At 47.8% G+C, this 19,092-nt stretch overlaps 1 protein-coding gene across 3 annotated transcripts in view; it reads right to left on the bottom strand.

The window, feature by feature from the left end:
* Vps11 (vacuolar protein sorting 11) overlaps positions 1-19,092 on the bottom strand; it is a 36,703-nt gene that overhangs the window by 3,606 nt on the left and 14,005 nt on the right. For all 3 annotated transcript variants that reach the window (XM_089574733.1, XM_089574732.1, XM_089574734.1), the window contains exons 13-23: positions 17,901-18,186; positions 16,727-16,902; positions 16,073-16,123; positions 15,656-15,744; positions 13,885-13,959; positions 13,730-13,819; positions 6,331-6,544; positions 4,500-4,579; positions 3,697-3,756; positions 2,396-2,462; positions 263-429 (exon numbers count right to left, since the gene is read on the bottom strand). In XM_089574733.1, coding sequence (XP_089430859.1) covers positions 289-429; positions 2,396-2,462; positions 3,697-3,756; positions 4,500-4,579; positions 6,331-6,544; positions 13,730-13,819; positions 13,885-13,959; positions 15,656-15,744; positions 16,073-16,123; positions 16,727-16,902; positions 17,901-18,186 — 1,329 coding nt within the window. In that variant the 3' untranslated portion in view covers positions 263-288. The remainder of the gene's footprint in view (positions 1-262; positions 430-2,395; positions 2,463-3,696; positions 3,757-4,499; positions 4,580-6,330; positions 6,545-13,729; positions 13,820-13,884; positions 13,960-15,655; positions 15,745-16,072; positions 16,124-16,726; positions 16,903-17,900; positions 18,187-19,092) is intronic.

Raw genomic sequence — 19,092 nt, forward strand, 5'->3', positions numbered from 1 at the left:
ACAACTGAAGTTTAATCGAGAAACGGCCAACCTAGGTCACCATGAGTCTTCGCATGCGTCTTCTGGTGACCTAGGTTGGCCGTTTCTCGATTAAACTTCAGTTGTTAGTCCAGCGTTGTCCTGTGTTCTTCTTCTCCTCGTGTCTCGTTCTTTCGCTGGTGAAGTTATGTCTCAGCTAGAGAGTCAGCTTGTGCTGTCAATGTTCTGCTTATCACCTACTGCTTTCCTTTCAACGAGGTTCGCGTTAAGGCAGACCACATACCTTTCACTGCAGCACGTGGGCTGTGATCAAGACCTGGCTGCCCCCGGCACTGCTGCTCCTGGCCCTGCTGCTGCTGCTGCTGCTGGTGCCAACAGCGTGAACCGCTGGAACAAGCCACGACCCAAGTAGTCGGCCACCACCGAGAAGCCATCCTCCGAGCGCTCCAGCTGCATTGTCAAGACAACACACATCCCCCCCGGCTTTGTTGTCTCCACTGAACTCACTGTTTACCTCAGTAAGGGGGTGGTGTTTGCAGGTTTAGCAAACGCCACGACACATGAGAGAGTGTTGTACCGAAGTGGACTTCGCGGGTCACTTGAAAAATTTTGAAGTGTGCCACTTGAAGTGTGCCATACTCCCAAGTCATGCCATACTGCAGACTGCAAGAACTGATTTTAAACAATGTCATCTTTACCTGCAGCGAACGACGGTGTTCAGGAAAGTGGTCTTCGCGGGTCACTTGAAAAATTTAAAGTGTGCCATGGTCCAAGTCATGCCATATTGCAGACTGCAAGAACTGATTTAATCAAGGTCATCGTTACCAACAGTGAAAGAGTGTTCAGTGCGCCAGCCAAATCTCGTGAGTTTTTAGCCTGGGATCACCATTTCAAAAGTACCACAATTAGTTTTTACGACAGGGAGAAACAGTGGCACTTCATTTCGACCATGACAGTGTGGCTGGTCATTCATGCTCCTCCTCATTTGTTGTCTGCCTAAAAATGTTTCAAAAGAGTTGTCAAATGAGTGACTGCTAACCACAAGTGCTGTGGTGAATTTTTCTCGATGAAATACTGCTACAAAGAACTCTTTTATGGGCACACATATGATCTCGTAACTGGCAACTATGTGTGTTTTTCTTTCCCCCTCCCCCCTTTTTGTTTCTTCTTTTTTTGCTGGTGTTTCAATCTGGCAATAAATTTTAACAGTTTTGTTACCTTAAAAAGATTAGACTGCGTCACTGATGCTCCTGGAAGCTGTTATGTCACAGATAACGAGCAGACTTGCACTTAAAATGCTGCAATCCTAGGGGCGGGGCACACGAGCTGCAGTTTCTGACTCAGCTGGTAAAAATAATCTGCAAACAAAAAGTTGTACTTTGATGATTAATACTATCTTGCATAATTTTGAAGACAGACAATACTCACACATTCCGCTATTAAAGTCAGTGAGTTGAAGGCGGGGAGAGGCAATTCCTTCATTCTTATTTATTGCATGTTTACAACACATATTCACAGCATTGAATTGGGCACAAAAGTTACTAGGGTCACACTTTTCAATGAGCTCCGATTTGCAGACGACATATTCCTGCCACTTGAAGCATATCTCACTACCGTATATTGCCGCGCATAAGTCGATGTTTTTTTTAAAAATGTCCTTCCAAAGTTGGGGGGTTGACTTATAATCGGAGTCGACGTATATGCGGAGTCTTAGTCGGCTTAGCGGGGTCAAAAGTAATTTCGACCAAGTCACGGATAATATCACACCCCGTGAGCTCGTAATTCCATAATAGTTGTCAGACACGGTGCGAAAGTGGATCTGCTTAAAGAAACTTGAATTTAATTTAGATATGCACCAAAGGTTTGTTTTAATACGGTAGCGACTTGTTATCGACAAACCAGCGGCAGCAGTGGCTCATAAGATGATGATCGCGACTGTGTCCTCACAAGCGACGACGAGTTGAGATGTCTCGTGGACAAATAAATGTTTCCTTATGACTCGGCCTTCTGAAAAACTTTTTGGGCGAGGTAGGACCGCAGGGTGTGGCAGCGTCGACCTAAATTCGGAGTCTAACTTTTTTTTAGCCCAAAGGGGGCCGAGAGTTGGGGGGTCGACTTATAATCGGAGCTGACTTATAATAGGCAATATACGGTAACTACTACAAGCTGCTAGACAAGTGTGAGAGTGGCTGCTACAAACAGAGCACTACACACAATGTTACTGATGTGCCAAATGAAGCCTCTGCAGATTGAACAGAGAATGTTTTAAAGTGAAGTGCCAAGAGAAAAACATGCAAAAACCCTGCACTATCTATGTCTTACTAGAACTGCGTCATCTGTTCGGCAAAAGCAACCTCTTCTACACACTGCACACAAGTTTTCTCAAGCCCGAGTATTTCTAAAGAGTAGGGCTTACCTGATGATGAAAGTCTTCGTGAAGGTTTCGTGACTGCTCCTGAGACCGCAGGATGTCCATCACCTTGCTGCAGTGCAAGAGACGGGCAGAGGAGGGGCATATAATGCGAAGCCGTCTTGATGCTTGATTCAAATCAATTTTAGTTTCCTGGCACAAACATCTTCGCAGTGCCCTGCATCAGCCACTTACTACAAGCTCTCACAGAAGCCTTTCAGGCTTCACATCCCATTCAGTAGCGCATGCTTATGAGGCACAGCCAAGGATACTCGCTCCATACCACACCTGGATAGCCTTCTCATTATCTCACAGGTGAAGGCAAAGCTGTCGGTTGGGACATTAGGCTGACACCATTCACTCCGGAGAAGTCCCCAATGCAGCTTTAGCTGCAAATTATGTTAAAGGGACATGCCAAGTGCACGAAAAATGAGCACAATTAAGCTACATTCACTACGGCAACAAATTTGAATAGGGGCGTTTCCCGCCATTGCGGTGCTGCTTATTTCGGATGTAACCTCCGGAAGTTTCGCAGCTCGAAATAGAAATTAGAAATTAGTGATTTTTCTGTCCTCAGAAGGTGCATCGTCACTGGCTCTTTAAATGACTTCATACGCATTATCCTCGATCATTTTCATGCAAAATGAGTATTTGTGCATGACATTATTGCACTTACTCTTTTCGCATCACAATGAAATTTGGTAAAGATATGCCTGACTGTACGCAAAATGCAGCCATACTATTCCTATTCAAATTTATGGTTGCGAAAAAGATTGAAATTTGTTGGAACAATTGTAGTCCCATAGTAAGAAGACATTCTAAACAGTAAAATTTTCTTTTTAATTAGGAAATTTTATACATGCCACAAAATTTTCTCTTTGCATAAAAGGAATTGTAGCAAAATGAGATATTTCTCACTGCTGTCGCGAGTAAACACTAATGAAAAATAGGTGCACAAAAACATCCCTATATTTAAAATTCCCGACTTGCAAGAGGTTTATAAAGAGCTAGCAAAAGTCTCTCGGCGGAGAAATTTTTAGTCACCTGGCACAAATAAAATATTTTTGTTCTGAGCATATCTCCTTAATTCAGGAGAGAAAATAATGGTGATAACTGTCAATAAAATGCGACTACGATGCATGCAAGAAATCCTTTACAAAATCGGGCCAAGACCACTGCGAAGCTCAACACAGAAAAGGTGTGATATGAAACCTAGAAACCGTGAAATGTTGGATGAACACTGAGACCCCATGAGGAATAAAAATAAAAGATGACCTTGGGTTGCTGCCTAGTGCAGTCTGTCTTACCTGTGCTGTGGCAGGCACTCTGGGCAGTCTGTGTCACTCTCGGCATAGTTCTCAAAGCACCTGCAGCAGTGTGGCAGGAAGTGTCAGTGTCATTCTTAAGGATGCGAGGGTGCAAGCATGCAAACAAACCACACTGCAGCACAGAAATCGAGGCCGGTAGCTGGTGATTCAAAACCAGTCTAACACTGATGCAAAAAAAAAATAAATAAAAAGATTAGACACTGTCCTAATGCCTGGGTTGAATGTGCAGTCCTTGTCAAATGTATACAGCCCAAGGGGTTCGCTTCTAAGCAATCCAAAGCTTGGAGAGATTGAGGACTCGAAGCCATTAATTGTTTGAGAGATTACGGTAGCTGAGTATGCACAACCAGGCACGCTGAGGGCCTCGCAAGCAAACCCCCTTGGACTGTGTATTTTTGATGGGGGATGTACAGTCAGGCCGGAATGAAACGCGAACACGCATATGTCATACATTTCTGCTTTGCAGCGAGATATTCCTTTACAACCTATTTTCGATTATGCATTTCAGCAGGCCCTCTACCCAGACACATGAATCAGGCTAGTTGTACACTTCAGCTGAAAGTAGGCAGGTAAAATATTTTGTTTTCTTGACATGCTCTGTTCGCGTTTCATTCCGGCCTGACTGTACCTTCCCAGACTTCACTTCATCATTCTATTCTGCAACACACTGCATGACATTCTCTTAAGCTAGGGCACATTGGGCGCCTGCAGATTTCAATTATGCTCACTGGCAGCGTGCACCAGCTTGAACTGCAATCTGAAGTGGAAAGTGGGCCACTCACTGCTGGTGATAGGAGTGGCCACAGAGGAAATGAACCGACGGCAGCTCCAGCTGGTGGTTGCAGCCTGAACACTTGGCATCCTGCAGATGGCAACGACATGAGTGCGCTGTTCCTACGAGGACACGAGGGAAGTGTACTGGAGCGGAACCCATCGGCAAGAAACACAGGCACAGCTGAGTAACGGCCTGTATCAAACACCCAAAGCGGCATGAAGGCTGTTGCAGTAAGCTGCATTGTTTGCACTGAGCTGGTCATCAGGTATCTATACAACCTGAAGCAGAAATGACCACACCTACAGCTTTATTATTTCTGTTCCTCCTGGCATCTGCCATTTCACAATTGGTATTCAGTGACAGCCATCAGTGCATACAATGTATGCAGCTGCTTCAGCAAGATGAAAACCCGCAAATGCAGCTAGCCTTCAAAATTTCACCAGCGCTGCGACTAGGAACAAGAACAGAGAAGGAAGACAAGGACAAGCGCTACTAACAACTGAAAGTTTATTTGAAAAAACACAGATTATATGCACACAACTGACAACCCAAAGCGCCTGCGCTTCCCGCAAAAAGCACGCAAAAGAAAGTTAAGAATCTAGATACAAACTCCGCAGAGGGAGTGGTATATGACATAGCTTTTAAATGCGGCAAGAATTACATTGGGCAAACCGGGAAATGTATAAATACACGCTTACGTCAGCATAAAACCTCTTTGAATGGTGCTCCTTCATCAAATCTCTCCCCTCATTACAGAGATTATCATCTGAAAAAACCCGGTGTGTCTAATAAAAAAGCATGCTTTCCACTGCTTAACAGGGCGAAGATTAAATTCAGACATCCACATCAGCTGACTAGGGAGTTGTGTGAAGCCTATCACATTCACAAGAACAGCGACACGTACGTTAGCACGCCATCTGTAAACTTACATGAATGTGAAGTTTTGTATCTAGATTCTTAACTTTCTTTTGCGTGCTTTTTGCGGGAAGCGCAGGCGCTTTGGGTTGTCAGTTGTGTGCTTATAATCTGTGTTTTTTCAAATAAACTTTCAGTTGTTAGTAGCGCTTGTCCTTGTCTTCCTTCTCTGTTCTTGTTCCTAGTCGCAGCGCTGGTGAAATTTTGAAGATGTACCAACTAGCTCAAACCACCATTTTGCTGCAGCTAGCCTTTTAACAAGCTTCTCCTTCCATGCCTTCCCTGGTCAACATTTTACACATGCTCATAACTTGACAACACAGCCAACTTGTCATATCTTGATTCAAAAAAGTGGGGAATTAGGCCAGTTGGTCACAAATAATAAAATTGGCGCTTGTTTCGCATGTGCAGAATCACTGCTGAAGGGTTGGTATGTGAACTTCACTGAAATACGGTCAGTTGAAGGTCCCACATCATCCTGTGTCCTTTACTGTGTCTGCATCCCCTTTGCTGGTTTTATTCTTTGTGTTGTCATAACTTGACACGCACAGGCCTGACACCTGAGTACCGAGAAAGCAATCTGCAATGTGCAGTAATCTGCAAAATTTATTTCACTCAATGCTGCACTGTTCACAATAAGCAGACATTCTGAGTAGTAAAAAAGGTGCTTTTTGTTCTGCTTCAACCTTCTTACAAAACAATGTATAATGACCTATTAATTGTTAACCATAGACAGGTTTGTTAGTACTAATGACAGGTACATGCTGAACAAACCTGCATAAAATTTGTGGTCTATTGAGTATGCTTTGTTCTTTCTTTACAACCAAGCTTGAAGAAAAACGCTGTGGGTGCTTTTAGGTCTCCAAGGCTTAAATGACAACCACCAGACTTCACCTGATTGCGTGGCAACTAAAGAGGCTTGCCTGGAAGATGCGTGGCCCGTGGCGCAGCTCGTGCATCTCCTGGCGCACGCGTTCAGTCTCCTGGCGGTACTGGGCGATCAGGCGCTGGTGCTCGTCCAGCTGCCGACTCTCAGCCTGCAGGTGGCGCACCAGGTAGTCCTTGAGCGCCGCCAGGGGCGCTGGTCGGGTCATCTCCACCACCAGCACAGGCGGCAGCAGGCGCCCCTTCTCCACCTGTGCGCCCACAGCAGTCAAGGAGCATGCCACTCTGCCAGGGACAGGAGGGAAGTTCCCAAGGCCACACGGTTTTAATTAAGCAGGCTTCAAGGTCATGTCTGCCAAGGAAACACAAGCTAAGAGAGAGAAGAGAATAACAATAATAAAAATGACAAATGCTTGTGCTATGCTGCTTAGAGGGGCTCTGAAACACCTTCTGAGGAGAGTACATAAACTTTCAACTAGCCGTGGTGGCTCAGTGGATAGAGTACTTGGCTAGTGAGCCGGAGTACCCGGGTTCTAACCCGACCACAGCAGCAGCGTTTCGAGGGGGGGCGAACTGCAAAAGGCACTCGTACTGTGCAATGTAAGTGCAAGTTATAGATCACCAGGTGGTCGAATTTATTCCAGAGCCACCCCGCCGCGGTGGCTCAGTGGTTACGGCGTTCGGCTGCTGACCCGAAAGACGCGGGTTTGATCCCGGCCGCGGCGGCTAAATTTCGATGAAGGCGAAATTCTAGAGGCCCATGTACTGTGCGATGTCAGTGCATGTTCAAGAACCCCAGGTGGTCTAAATTTCCGGAGCCCTTCACTACGGCGTCAGTCATAGCCTGAGTTGCTTCGGGACGTTGTTGTAACCGTACTTCGGACCACGTGGGCCCGATCAAGCCGCTACCGTGAACATTCATCGAGGCCTGCTGTTGTAACCGTAATTCGGACCACGTGGGCCCGATCAAGCCGCTATCGTGAACATTCATCGAGGCCTGCTGTTGTAGCCGTACTTCGGACCACGTGGCCCGATCAAACAGCTACCGTGAACAATCACCAAGGTCGACAACCCCGCGACGACCATGGGAAGTGGGATGTTTGGAATGCCCCTCCGAGCCTCAGCGGATTAGTGTAGCAAGAATGTCGAGGGCCATTGTCAGCAGAAACCCCAGCGACCACAGCGGAGATGACCACTATAGCGGCGACGAAGGCAGGCGAGGCCCAGGAGCTTTTGTCCGAGCAACCACCGTGAATGCGGAGGCGACTTGGCGGCGCCGGTCACGCTGGCGGATAATTGAAGAATTCTGTGTCCCCGACTCGCGTTCTGGGAAATCGGCGGGGAGGCAAGTTCATTCCCCTGCTGGAAGACTTCGGGAGGTTCCTTTCCCGCTGGGCTGGTTGAGTCAGCATTCTCCCCCTCTCATCGACCCAGCTGCGTTAGAGTGGAAAAACCCGCACCTGCCCAGCCGTGGGTGGTAACAAGAACGTCCCCTTCGGTCCATCCGATTGGACAGTGCTCGTCGACCATTATTCCCCAGCCAGGGATCTGGGGAAACCGAACGATATTTAACTCGGCCGTGAGTGTGGCCGAGAGAAGCCTGCTAGCTCCAGTCGACTACGGTTGACGAAGACGTTCCCCTTCCACTGAGAGCCATTCTCAGTCCCGCTCTATGTAAATAATGTAAATATGTGAATACAGTTTTTTCCTTCACTTCCCCTACTCCCCGTCTCCGGCCCACGTTTCCTTCCTCCTTCGGCAATGCGGCGGTGATCCTGGATCCGATGCCTGGTGGGACACGCTTCTAGCATCGACAAATATATCAACTGGTTGGCAGCGGCGGGATCTTCCACGCTTGGTCCTGGCTTCAGCAGTGGTGAGCGCTTGACTTTCTTTAAGAATCTGCCAGGCTTGATAACTCTGGAAATTTATCACTACCTGTAGATTGTTTTTCTGCACGTGCTCGCTTAAGCATTTCACGTAGCAGCTTATTTTTGAAAGTCCTCGTTCGGGAATTGCCATGGATTTGAGCAAGCTAAAGAAGCCAGAGTTGATGTTGCTGTGTGAAAAGCTGGGTATTGAGGCCAGGAAGAGTCACAGAAAGCCGCAGCTGATTGAGGCTATAAAGGAATGTGGTGCTAAGGAGGGAGACAAAATTTGGGAGACCTGGGAAGTCATTCAGGAGGGAATCAGGAACGCTAAGGAGGAGGCCGACAGGGTTGAAAAGGAACGCAAGGAGAAGGCCGACAGGATTGAAAAAGAACGCCTTTACCGCAAGGAAGCCGCTAAAAAGGAGGCCGACAGGGTTGAAAAAGAATGGCAGGAGCAATGCCGTAAGAGACTCGCTGAGCTCGAGGAACTACGAAAACGAGAACAGCAGGAGCTCATACGTACTACTCAGTTTCTCAGACAGCGAAGGGCCCGAGATCGGTTGCGGACTTTTCAGAGAGGCGAGAGCTTCACAACGTTCCTCGCGAATTTTGAACAGGTATGTGCGGAAGAGGAACTAGATCAGGGCGAATGGTCAATGATGTTGCTGGCCATCCTTCCTTGCGATGTCAGCGCCGTATTAGCGCGACTGTCCGATAAGGATGCCAGAAACTACGACAAAGCCAAAAGTGCCCTCTTCCGATACTTCGGAATTCGCGTACAGACCGAGTCTAAAAGCCGAAGTGATAGCAGCGGGCCGCGCTCCCGTCAGTGCGTCAGTGACCAGCCAAAGAGCCTCGCTTGGTCAGCTACGCACAATGTAGTTGCTCAGAAGAACAGTGGCAGTCGGGAAGTTGACGAGATAATCTACGGCACAGAGCGTCGTTGTCAGTCACCTGACAGCGACTGTGGAGCTCCAAGCCAGAGCGCGGCGTTAGCTGAAAAGCGCGATGCCGCGCAGATTGCCCTTGCAACCCAGATAGGCGTAGGCGCAGCGCAAAAAGGTAGTCCTCCAGAAAGCAGTCGCGCGCTGAAAGCGGCAACTGCAAGTTCTATTGTAAGCGAGGAATGCGCCTCAGCGCTGCCTCGAAACAATGATCAGTTCAACGATCAGGGAACGACAGCCGCTCGCGACCAAACACCCGAAATTGAGTTATGCGTCAATGAAAACTGCGTGTCTTTGCCAATTGCCTGCGTCGCGATCGAGAGCCCGCTCGAGGTGCGTCTGACCGAGGCAGCCGTCTCCCAAAACCTGCCTAAGCAGCATCCCTCGATTTTCCCTAATCGCTTGGATATGCTGCCCCAAGAAAAAGGCCTTTGTTTTGGAGATAACGCTGCGAAGGTCCTTACCATTTCGAAGGCTCGTGAGGTCGCGGCGCCAGCAGAGCACGTGGTTGAAGAGGGCAAACCTGAACCTGTAGGCCCGAAGCCTGTAAATTCTCACGGTGATGAGCTAGAGCAGGCTTTATTGCAAACTGTGGGTGAGACGAACGCCGGCGACTTAAACTGTGACGGCTCCGCGTTACCTAACGGCGAGCCAGCCCAGGACTTACTCACTTCTAGCACAGGGGTTAAGAGCACCGAAAGTAGTGCAAGCTATAGTGAGTCTTCCGAATCAGGCGCAAGTGATGACCTGGAGCTAGGTGAGGAATTGAATTCCAATCTTGTGTTACCCCACTCGGATGGATTTCTCGAACTCCTTCGTGTGGACAGAGAAACGTTCACCGCTGGGCAAGAGAAAGACCAATCTCTACGCAAGTTGAGTCACCAAAGTGACATAGGTGTGTCACGGAAGAACATACCTTTCCAGCTCCGTTCTGGCCTGCTGTACCGCCAGTATAAGGATAGGAAAGGTATCCAACACGACCAACTTACTGCCCGCGTCGCGATCGAGAGCCCGCTCGAGCTGCGTCTGACCGAGGCAGCCGTCTCCCAAGACCTGCCTATGCAGCATCCCTCGATTTTCCCAAATCGCTTGGATAGGCTGCCCAAAGAAAAGGGCCTTAGTCTTGGAAATAACGCTGCGCAGGTCCTCACCAGTTCGAAGGCTCCAGAATTCGCAGCGCCAGCAGAGCACGCGGGTGAAGAGGGCAAACGTGACCCTGTAAGCCCTATAAACTCTCACGGTAGTGAGCCAGAGCAGGCTGGATCACAAACTGACCATGAGGCGAATGCCGATGACTTAACCTGTGACGGTTCCGCGATGGCTATTGACGCGCCCCGCAAACCAACAGCGAGGGTTTCCACAGAGCGGCAGCGTATAGAGGTGGCCAAACGGGGAATGTTAATGAAGGGGAAAGTGCGCCTCATGTTGACTGCTGCACAGAAAACCGGACAACCGGTTACCCGCCCCAATTTGGCACCTCAGCGCTCAAGAGTTCGCACGCGCCGCTTGAAGGGAACACAAGCTAAGGGGACGCAACGCGCGAACCCAATCCGAGAAAGGCAGATTCGCTGGCACGGCATTCGCACTCGTTCGCTCCCTTCTCGCGTTCTGCTTTCTGAGCGTCAGCTAAACTTCAGAACCGCGAGACTTGGACGAAGAACAGTGCAGGGTCCCAAGCGGAAGTTTCTAGCCTTGTGTAATTTTGCACCTGCTAGAGTAGCTATCGGACCGCGGCCGCGCAGAGGGCGGCTGAAGAATAGGAACCAGTAAATTCCTCTAATCGTAACGCTGTTTCTGGACGGTTTCGAGGAATAATCCTGTTCAGTTTATTGCTTGTTTCTTTTTGTTCATTTAACTCTCCTGTACAGAAACGCAAGCTGAAATTCCTAGCATTATGCAATGTCTCATCTGCTAAAGCAGCTGTCGGACCGCGGCCGCGCAAGGGGCAGATATGACGCATAATCTCATATTGAGTTTAATGCTTGTTTTTTGTCTTTTGTTCATATCACTCTCCTATGCGAAATGAGAGCGAAAATTTGGAGATTGGCATTGCCGGACTCAGTTTACATGCGTTGCAGTAAAGTGCGAGGTAATGGAAACGCTGATGGCCTCAGCCGAAGCTTTCCCGTGTAATGCCCTTTCCTGACTCCCCAGACGTTATTCCGCTATGCAAATTTGTATTTTGTTTTTTTGCTTTAGCGGGAATCATTTTTGTCTGTTTTGTATGTGTGTTCAGCAGCACCACCTTCCCTTTGTGCTCTCACGGGCGGTGGCTTTCTGTGACATACACCGTGCTACGGCACCCCCCCAAAATTTTAGAAAATTTTTCCCTTTTGACTAATCAAGCTCTGTGTATTCTGGTTTGGTCAAACTTGGAAACTTTCGGAGGAGGACGTAAATTTCACGCGACAGCTCATTTTTTCTAAACAGACTTTGTCGACCGAAAACAGCTTGGCAGTTCTTAAAGTCGGTTTGGCGCTTTCTGCTGGTTGGGCTGTGTACCTTGCTGGTTGAGCTCGTTACAGCTGTCAACGAAGCAGGAAGAACCTTTGGGCCCAGCTGTGACCAAAAGCCGAACGGACACAACTCCAGGTCTCTGCGCGCAGCAGCGTTGGCTGCAACCACTACGAGACCTCTTCGGGCGGCGGACGTGCTGTTGTAACCGTACTTCGGACCACGTGGGCCCGATCAAGCCGCTACCGTGAACATTCATCGAGGCCTGCTGTTGTAGCCGTACTTCGGACCACGTGGCCCGATCAAACAGCTACCGTGAACAATCACCAGGGTCGACAACCCCGCGACGACCATGGGAAGTGGGATGTTTGGAATGCCCCTCCGAGCCTCAGCGGATTAGTGTAGCAAGAATGTCGAGGGCCATTGTCAGCAGAAACCCCAGCGACCACAGCGGAGATGACCACTATAGCGGCGACGAAGGCAGGCGAGGCCCAGGAGCTTTTGTCCGAGCAACCACCGTGAATGCGGAGGCGACTTGGCGGCGCCGGTCACGCTGGCGGATAATTGAAGAATTCTGTGTCCCCGACTCGCGTTCTGGGAAATCGGCGGGGAGGCAAGTTCATTCCCCTGCTGGAAGACTTCGGGAGGTTCCTTTCCCGCTGGGCTGGTTGAGTCAGCATTCTCCCCCTCTCATCGACCCAGCTGCGTTAGAGTGGAAAAACCCGCACCTGCCCAGCCGTGGGTGGTAACAAGAACGTCCCCTTCGGTCCATCCGATTGGACAGTGCTCGTCGACCATTATTCCCCAGCCAGGGATCTGGGGAAACCGAACGATATTTAACTCGGCCGTGAGTGTGGCCGAGAGAAGCCTGCTAGCTCCAGTCGACTACGGTTGACGAAGACGTTCCCCTTCCACTGAGAGCCATTCTCAGTCCCGCTCTATGTAAATAATGTAAATATGTGAATACAGTTTTTTCCTTCACTTCCCCTACTCCCCGTCTCCGGCCCACGTTTCCTTCCTCCTTCGGCAATGCGGCGGTGATCCTGGATCCGATGCCTGGTGGGACACGCTTCTAGCATCGACAAATATATCAACGTTAAGCCCCAATAAACCAAACTATACCAGAGCCCTCCACTAAGACACCTCTTTCTCTGTTTCTTCTTTCACTCCTACCTCTCCCCTTCACTCACTGCACAGTTGAGGTGTCTACCCAGAAGTGAGACAGTTACTGTGCCACTTTCATTCCTAAAAAACCACATTAACTCTCACTGGGTCATCATGCACACCTGAGCCTATACACTTACACGCAGCAGAGAACCCACAATCGCAAGCGAAAGTTGGCAAGCCCTTTCCAGTAACTTTTTCACGCTCGTGCCTTCCTCTGTCTCACATTCCTGTGTATTTATATTCAGAGATGGGTATTGGTTAGATTCTTTCAGGCGTCATGCAGCTACCATGGCCGCGTCCAGTCAGCGGTGTTACTCCAGCCTTTCAGGAAGCTCTGCTGCCCTGGGAATTCTTACGCGCGTCAGCGCCAGTCTTTGAACATGCAAAAATTGATGAGAGGAGAGGGAAAGGCATGAAGATGCTGAAATTCAAATTCTGACTACAGATAACTCAGCTTCTAGAAAACGCATTAAAAGAATTCTTGCTGGAGGATATTTGCGAAGCGACATCCTTTAACATGCCACGAATACTGCACCTTCATTGAGAGCCCCTTTAATGTGAGAGGTGAAAACCTAGCAGTGATCGTTGCCATGCTATGTCCTCTAGCGCCATGCTGCGGCACATAACGCATAACTTCTTCCTTCTACCACTATCTCTTACCTCTTTCTACCCCCTTCCTATACCCTTCCTACCCGCTCGCTGTGAGGATGTCTATGGCACTACAGATCTGGCGGTTTGTGCTATTGACAGCTATCGCTATAAAACCTCAACACGCCAATGTTACACCAGAAATATGGAGGATGCTGAAGTGGAAGAATCCCAAAAAATTTCAACCAACTGGGCTCCCTAGGTGCCTGCCTAAATCTCCACAAACAAGCTTTATTCATGCGGTTGACATTTATAGACATATACCCATAGCTGCTAGGAAAAAAACCGACAACCTTGCAATCAGCTGCAGAGTGCTTTACAGGTCACACCAACCAGATCACAACAAAAGGATATGCTGCAGCACAGTAGCAAGGTGCTGGCTAGCACCTTCAGCCCGAGCAAAGAAACCAAGCGCTTGGATCCAAAGGTTGGGGTCGTAGGCCCTGCAAAGATAATGACCCATGAATGTCACCACCAGCAAGTCATTGCACAAAGGCCATGCACATACCCGAATTTCTCGCACAGCTTGATCACACCGTCATAGTCACCCTGGTCGATGTGGTATGCCAGAATCTGGTGGTACCTGCAAAATGCCAAAGTTGTCAGTTAGGAATCCAAAGCACCTTCACAATAGTATCTCCAATATTTAAGCTAATGAAGCTAACACTACAGGCCAACATGCCAAAGGCAGTCATTAACATCTGACCTGTAGGGTCCATTCAGGCTACCGTGACTTTGCTTGAGCATATTCGTATTTGAATTCAAACTTCAGCACACAGAATGGCATTCACAACGATGTTAGTGCAAGTTTGTCCATAAGTGAATGTACCAGTTCACAGCATCACCCACACATTTATGAACTATTTGTGAACTATTTGAGAACCTAGCCAATTACAAAATATGTACAACTGCGCAAAAACTCCTAGACTTAAGATCAGAGGCAGAAATAAAGGCAGAAATAAAGGCAGGCAGAGTATTACAGCACAGACTTGAAGGTGAAGTGTTATGAAAAGAACCGTAAGTATGCACAGAATAGAAGAAGTTACTGGCAGAGGAAATGCAGCATCAAACCTTATTTCACAATAAATAATTATAAAATGCCTCAGTTCTTCACAATTTAGTACCAAGATGTTTGCAAGTACTATATATGGCTGCCTATTTTTGTTAACTGTTAAGCAGGCAGATGTGTAAATTAATAAAATTTGTTTTTGAGGAAAGGAAATGGTGCAGACACCTGAACCACACTGTATGGGAAGAGAAGAAGGTGGGAGTGAAAGAAGAGAGAGAAAGAGAAAGAGGTGCTGTAGTGGAGGGCTCCAGAATAATTTCGACCACCTGAGGATCTTTAACATGCAGCCATTTCACCTCCATCAAAATGCGGCTACTGCGGCTGGTTCGAACCCAGGATCTCCAGCTCAGTAGCCGAGCAAGCATCAAGTGTGTACCGGGACATTTATCTCCAATGACAGAGACACTCTATGCAACTCACTGTATTATGACATCACCCACTATTCGTACTCTACCTCTCCCCTTTTCCCCATGTGGAATAGCAGGCAAAGTTCTCCTTTTTGCCAGCTGACCTCTCTGCCTTTTCTCTCATTAAAGTTTACTTCCTCTCTCTTCTAAACTCTAACAAATTTTTGCCCCACTAATTAACTGGGATTAGGTCACCCTAGTGAGGATACCAATATTTGTGCACAGAAAAGCATAAAACATTTTCAAACTTATTTTGGTTTGGTTTGGTTTGGTTTATGGGGTTTAACGTCCCAAAGCGACTAAGGCTATGAGAGACGCCGTAGTGGAGGGCTCCGGAAATTTCGACCACCTGGGGTTCTTTAAACGCGCACTGACATCGCACAGTACACGGGCCTCTAGAATTTCTCCTCCAAAGAAATTCAACCGCCGCGGCCGGGATCGAACCCGCGTCTTTCGGGTCAGCAGCCGAGCACCATAACCACTGAGCCACCACGGCGGCTTTCAAACTTATCTTGTCTCCAATCTCAGCACAGTCAGACATTAGCATTAGATGTGTTAAATTTTGTGCACAAGAGCAGAAGAAATTTTCCCGCACCTACCATTAATTCAGTTATACTGATGTGCCCTCCCATAGATGGGTTGTGCCAAACTATAGTGTTAAGGGTAAAGACTCACATCTTGGCACCCTGAAAAACTGTCAAAACACTGCTGCTTGTGCTTTTCTCGAGATGATGCAGGCCTCGCTGGGTCAGTGGTATATATAGTTCAAGAGCCTGTGCCAGCTCTACATTCATGACACTCACAGTTTGGCCTTCTCGTAGAGGTGCAGGATGCCTGCCTTGAAGCCATTCATCTGGCACAGCACCAAGGCCTGGTCCAGGTCATACCGTGACTGCAACAAATGCAACGCTTACAAGCTGTGCCAGTGCCATTTGCACAGGCCTGACACTCCACTGGAGTTCTCTAACCATACCAGTTGGAAAACTGAAGTTCAAATTCAGAGCATCTCCTATCGCAAGTTTGCAGAGGCTAACAGATGAAGCCGCTGCCCATGAGTTATAATATTGGCTTTCAGTGATGCCCTGCAACTTCGCAGCAGCCTTGAGTAGTTCATTTTTACTGCCACAGGTGGCACAGCAATCTCTGCACCTCTATACTCTGAGCCAACCACTGATTTTGAATTATGTAAATGGCATGGTTAAAAGAGTGGCAGCACTCACCTGCATGCTCCGCAGCATCTCCATGATGTGCTGCTCACGGGCCTGCCGTGCCTGCGTTAGGGCAGAGGTCGGTTAGCCACTGCATCACAAGTTCTCAATTTAACCTTCAAATTTAAAAGCTGGATTTCCTCTGACTTTTATAAAGTGCCAAAAAATTCCTGCGTCACTGGCCTCTTTCGCCAATGTGTGTGAAATCAACAGAAAACACATGCAGACCCTAGCACAACATCCACAATCAGCCAGTGAAATCATGAAACAAGGTATTAAATTAGACAGAAATGAAAACCACACAGGATTGAATGAAAATAGCACATACTTCTTCCTGTAGATCGACAAGGTCAGTGCACTAACCTTTCCACAAACTTATTTTGCACAAAAGCTAATGCATTCATTTCAGTGCTTGTACAGCACAAAAAACCTGCCACTAAAACCCAGTATCACTAACCCTGCTCTATGCAGCCAATAATAAGAACTGTTCATGAAGGTACAAGGAACACTAAACACATTTTGTAAGGCTTCTCTCAGCATACTGACACTGGGCACTTCGAACCAAGGCTGAACATCAAACTGCTCTTGTATCGACCTTCTGTCAGGACAAAAAGCTGCTGCTAGCCTCCCCACAGTCTCCCAAAAGTGTAATCTCCCACATCTCACCTCGGGGTTTGCTTCTCGTTTGTATGCCTGCAGGTGCAACTCCAGCAGAGTGTTGTACACCAGGCTGGATGAATCTGGCTGCACCTCCACCATGTGCTGCAGGAACCGCAGCAGCTCATCCGAGTTGTTCACAAAGATGTGGATGAAATCCTCCGGCTGAGACCGACAGGGCCAGGCTGCAACAGCACAAAGAGATTTTTAAGTTTATGTCAATAGGTAAAGTACAGTGATGAACAGACACCATCACCATACCCATCACTAGTTGTGTAGTTTACAATTTACTTATTCCTCGTCACAACAACAGCAATAAATGTCGCCATTTATCAGAAAGACAAAGTATGCACCCTTCCTGCTGGTCTTTTGGGTTCTGTCCTTCCCTGTCAGATAGCAACGCCAGCCTCTCCCCCGTAGTCTAACTCGGCAGGAGGAGGTATCAGTGCGCCGGATTCGGGCAGGGGAGGCCCTGACCCCATCTGTCCGTTATCGGTGGGGTGATAAATATCTGCCAGCAACTGACAGGTGCCCTCACTGCGGCGCTGCACCGGACATTTGTGATGTGCGGCACCTGTTGTGGACTTGCCCAGCGACGGCCCCTATTAGAAAACAGCTCCTCAGGGAGGTCGGCCTGTGGTGGAACCGCGACGGGGACTATGTGAGGTGGACTATGGACAATCACTTCACCAGCAGCCTATGCGAGTACCTCGCCGAAACTGGTCTACACTCCTTCTTTTAACTTTCTGTAACCTACATTCCACTCCCCCTTTTCTCAACTTATGCCTCAAGGCAGACTTCACGAAAAAAAAAAAAAAAAAAACTATGTTGCTGAACATGTTTTATAGGAGCCAGGCTAGAAGTTGATGGTGGCTCTCAATTTCTATCGCATGACCCGAACGAGTACTGATTTCAAACATATTATCATACAAACTAGGCCCTAAAATCTTGTGCGTGCAAAACTTGAGCACGAACAAGCCAATGGTAGAGGAGAAAGAAACTAAGGAGAAGTGCAAAATTATATCCATGGGTCACTTTCTCAAATTTTCTGTGTTTTGTTTTCAGTCCATGCTTTGTTTCCCAATCAGTTTCAGTTTACCACCTACTACAGAAGGCATTCCCTCCTGTAATAACGCTAGCCCTTGATGACGTAATGAAATAAAATTGGAACTGCAGCCCTTACTGCCACTGCGGCCAGTGCAGAGCTGCATGAGCAGCTGCGTCGTCTCGGCTGGGATGGCATCCAGCAGCGCCTTTCCATACTTCTGCAGATAGCCCTCGGCCTGCGCATGGTCCAACTGGCTGATGTACTGCAGTGCATCAGCATAGTCCTTGCAGTCGTCCAGCTGGATGTGCAGATACAGGTCATGGCAGCCATGTTTCTTGGCCAGGTGCCGCGCTTGGGCGAAGTAGCCAGCCTGACGGCAGACCCGCACGGCTATCTCCACGTCGAAGGCCACGTCCTCTGTCTGCACACACACACATGTGGGGCCAGTCATTCGTACCATAATGCATTGCAGCAGAGATTAGCAGATCCAACACTGGTACATAATTCGACCATATGAACCAGGATGTGCGGGATAAACTTTTAACAACAAACCTATGTATGCCATCTCATTCTTTGTATGCCATGCTGCTAGAGCTAGCAGACTAATTTGCATCGATCATGTTCATGCCCCAAGAACAATCAGTCAGCAGTTCGAACAGAAGAACTGAACATACTCTTCAACCAGACCAAGCAATACATGACGAAATCATACAATGTTAACAATGTAACTATGTATTTACTTTTTTACAATGTTCAGATGTTGTATAAGACAGCAAAAATTTGCATTCTGTTTTATATCCTGCACTGAGGAACGGTGCAGTAGACTGGTACTTTTTGGTGTGCACATTACTTGCAGAGCTTCCATAACATCTCATACTAAGTAAAAAGAAGCATAGTATACACGGGTCACCCCATGCAACTGAAGTGGTTTGGTCACAAGTACAGTGTTTGCAGCTCCATTTTTAAATGTACCGAAAATTATTCAGTTCATGAGTAATACCAATGTACAATACATGGGCACTGCAACTAATTCAATAACCTTCTAATAGTTCAAACACAAGCCATCGCAAGCATGTGTATGAAATGAGGCATGTAGGCTGGATCAAGCATGAGCAAAAATGTAGTCACGCCAACAAGGACACACTTTACATCAAAGTACTACAGTCAAATGTTTCACAACTGAAGCAAGAGACTACGGCTAATCTGAAATGCTAGCCACACCATGCTGAAATGCCCCACCAAGAGCAGTATGCCATAGCTTGCCTATCGTTTTTCAAACAACCCAAAAAATCTGAAAAATGTACTAGAGAAAACGACAGATACTTCA

Source organism: Amblyomma mixtum, chromosome 2, assembly GCF_055824585.1.
Source record: "Amblyomma mixtum isolate Tamu chromosome 2, ASM5582458v1, whole genome shotgun sequence".
Taxonomy (NCBI): Eukaryota; Metazoa; Arthropoda; class Arachnida; order Ixodida; family Ixodidae; genus Amblyomma; species Amblyomma mixtum.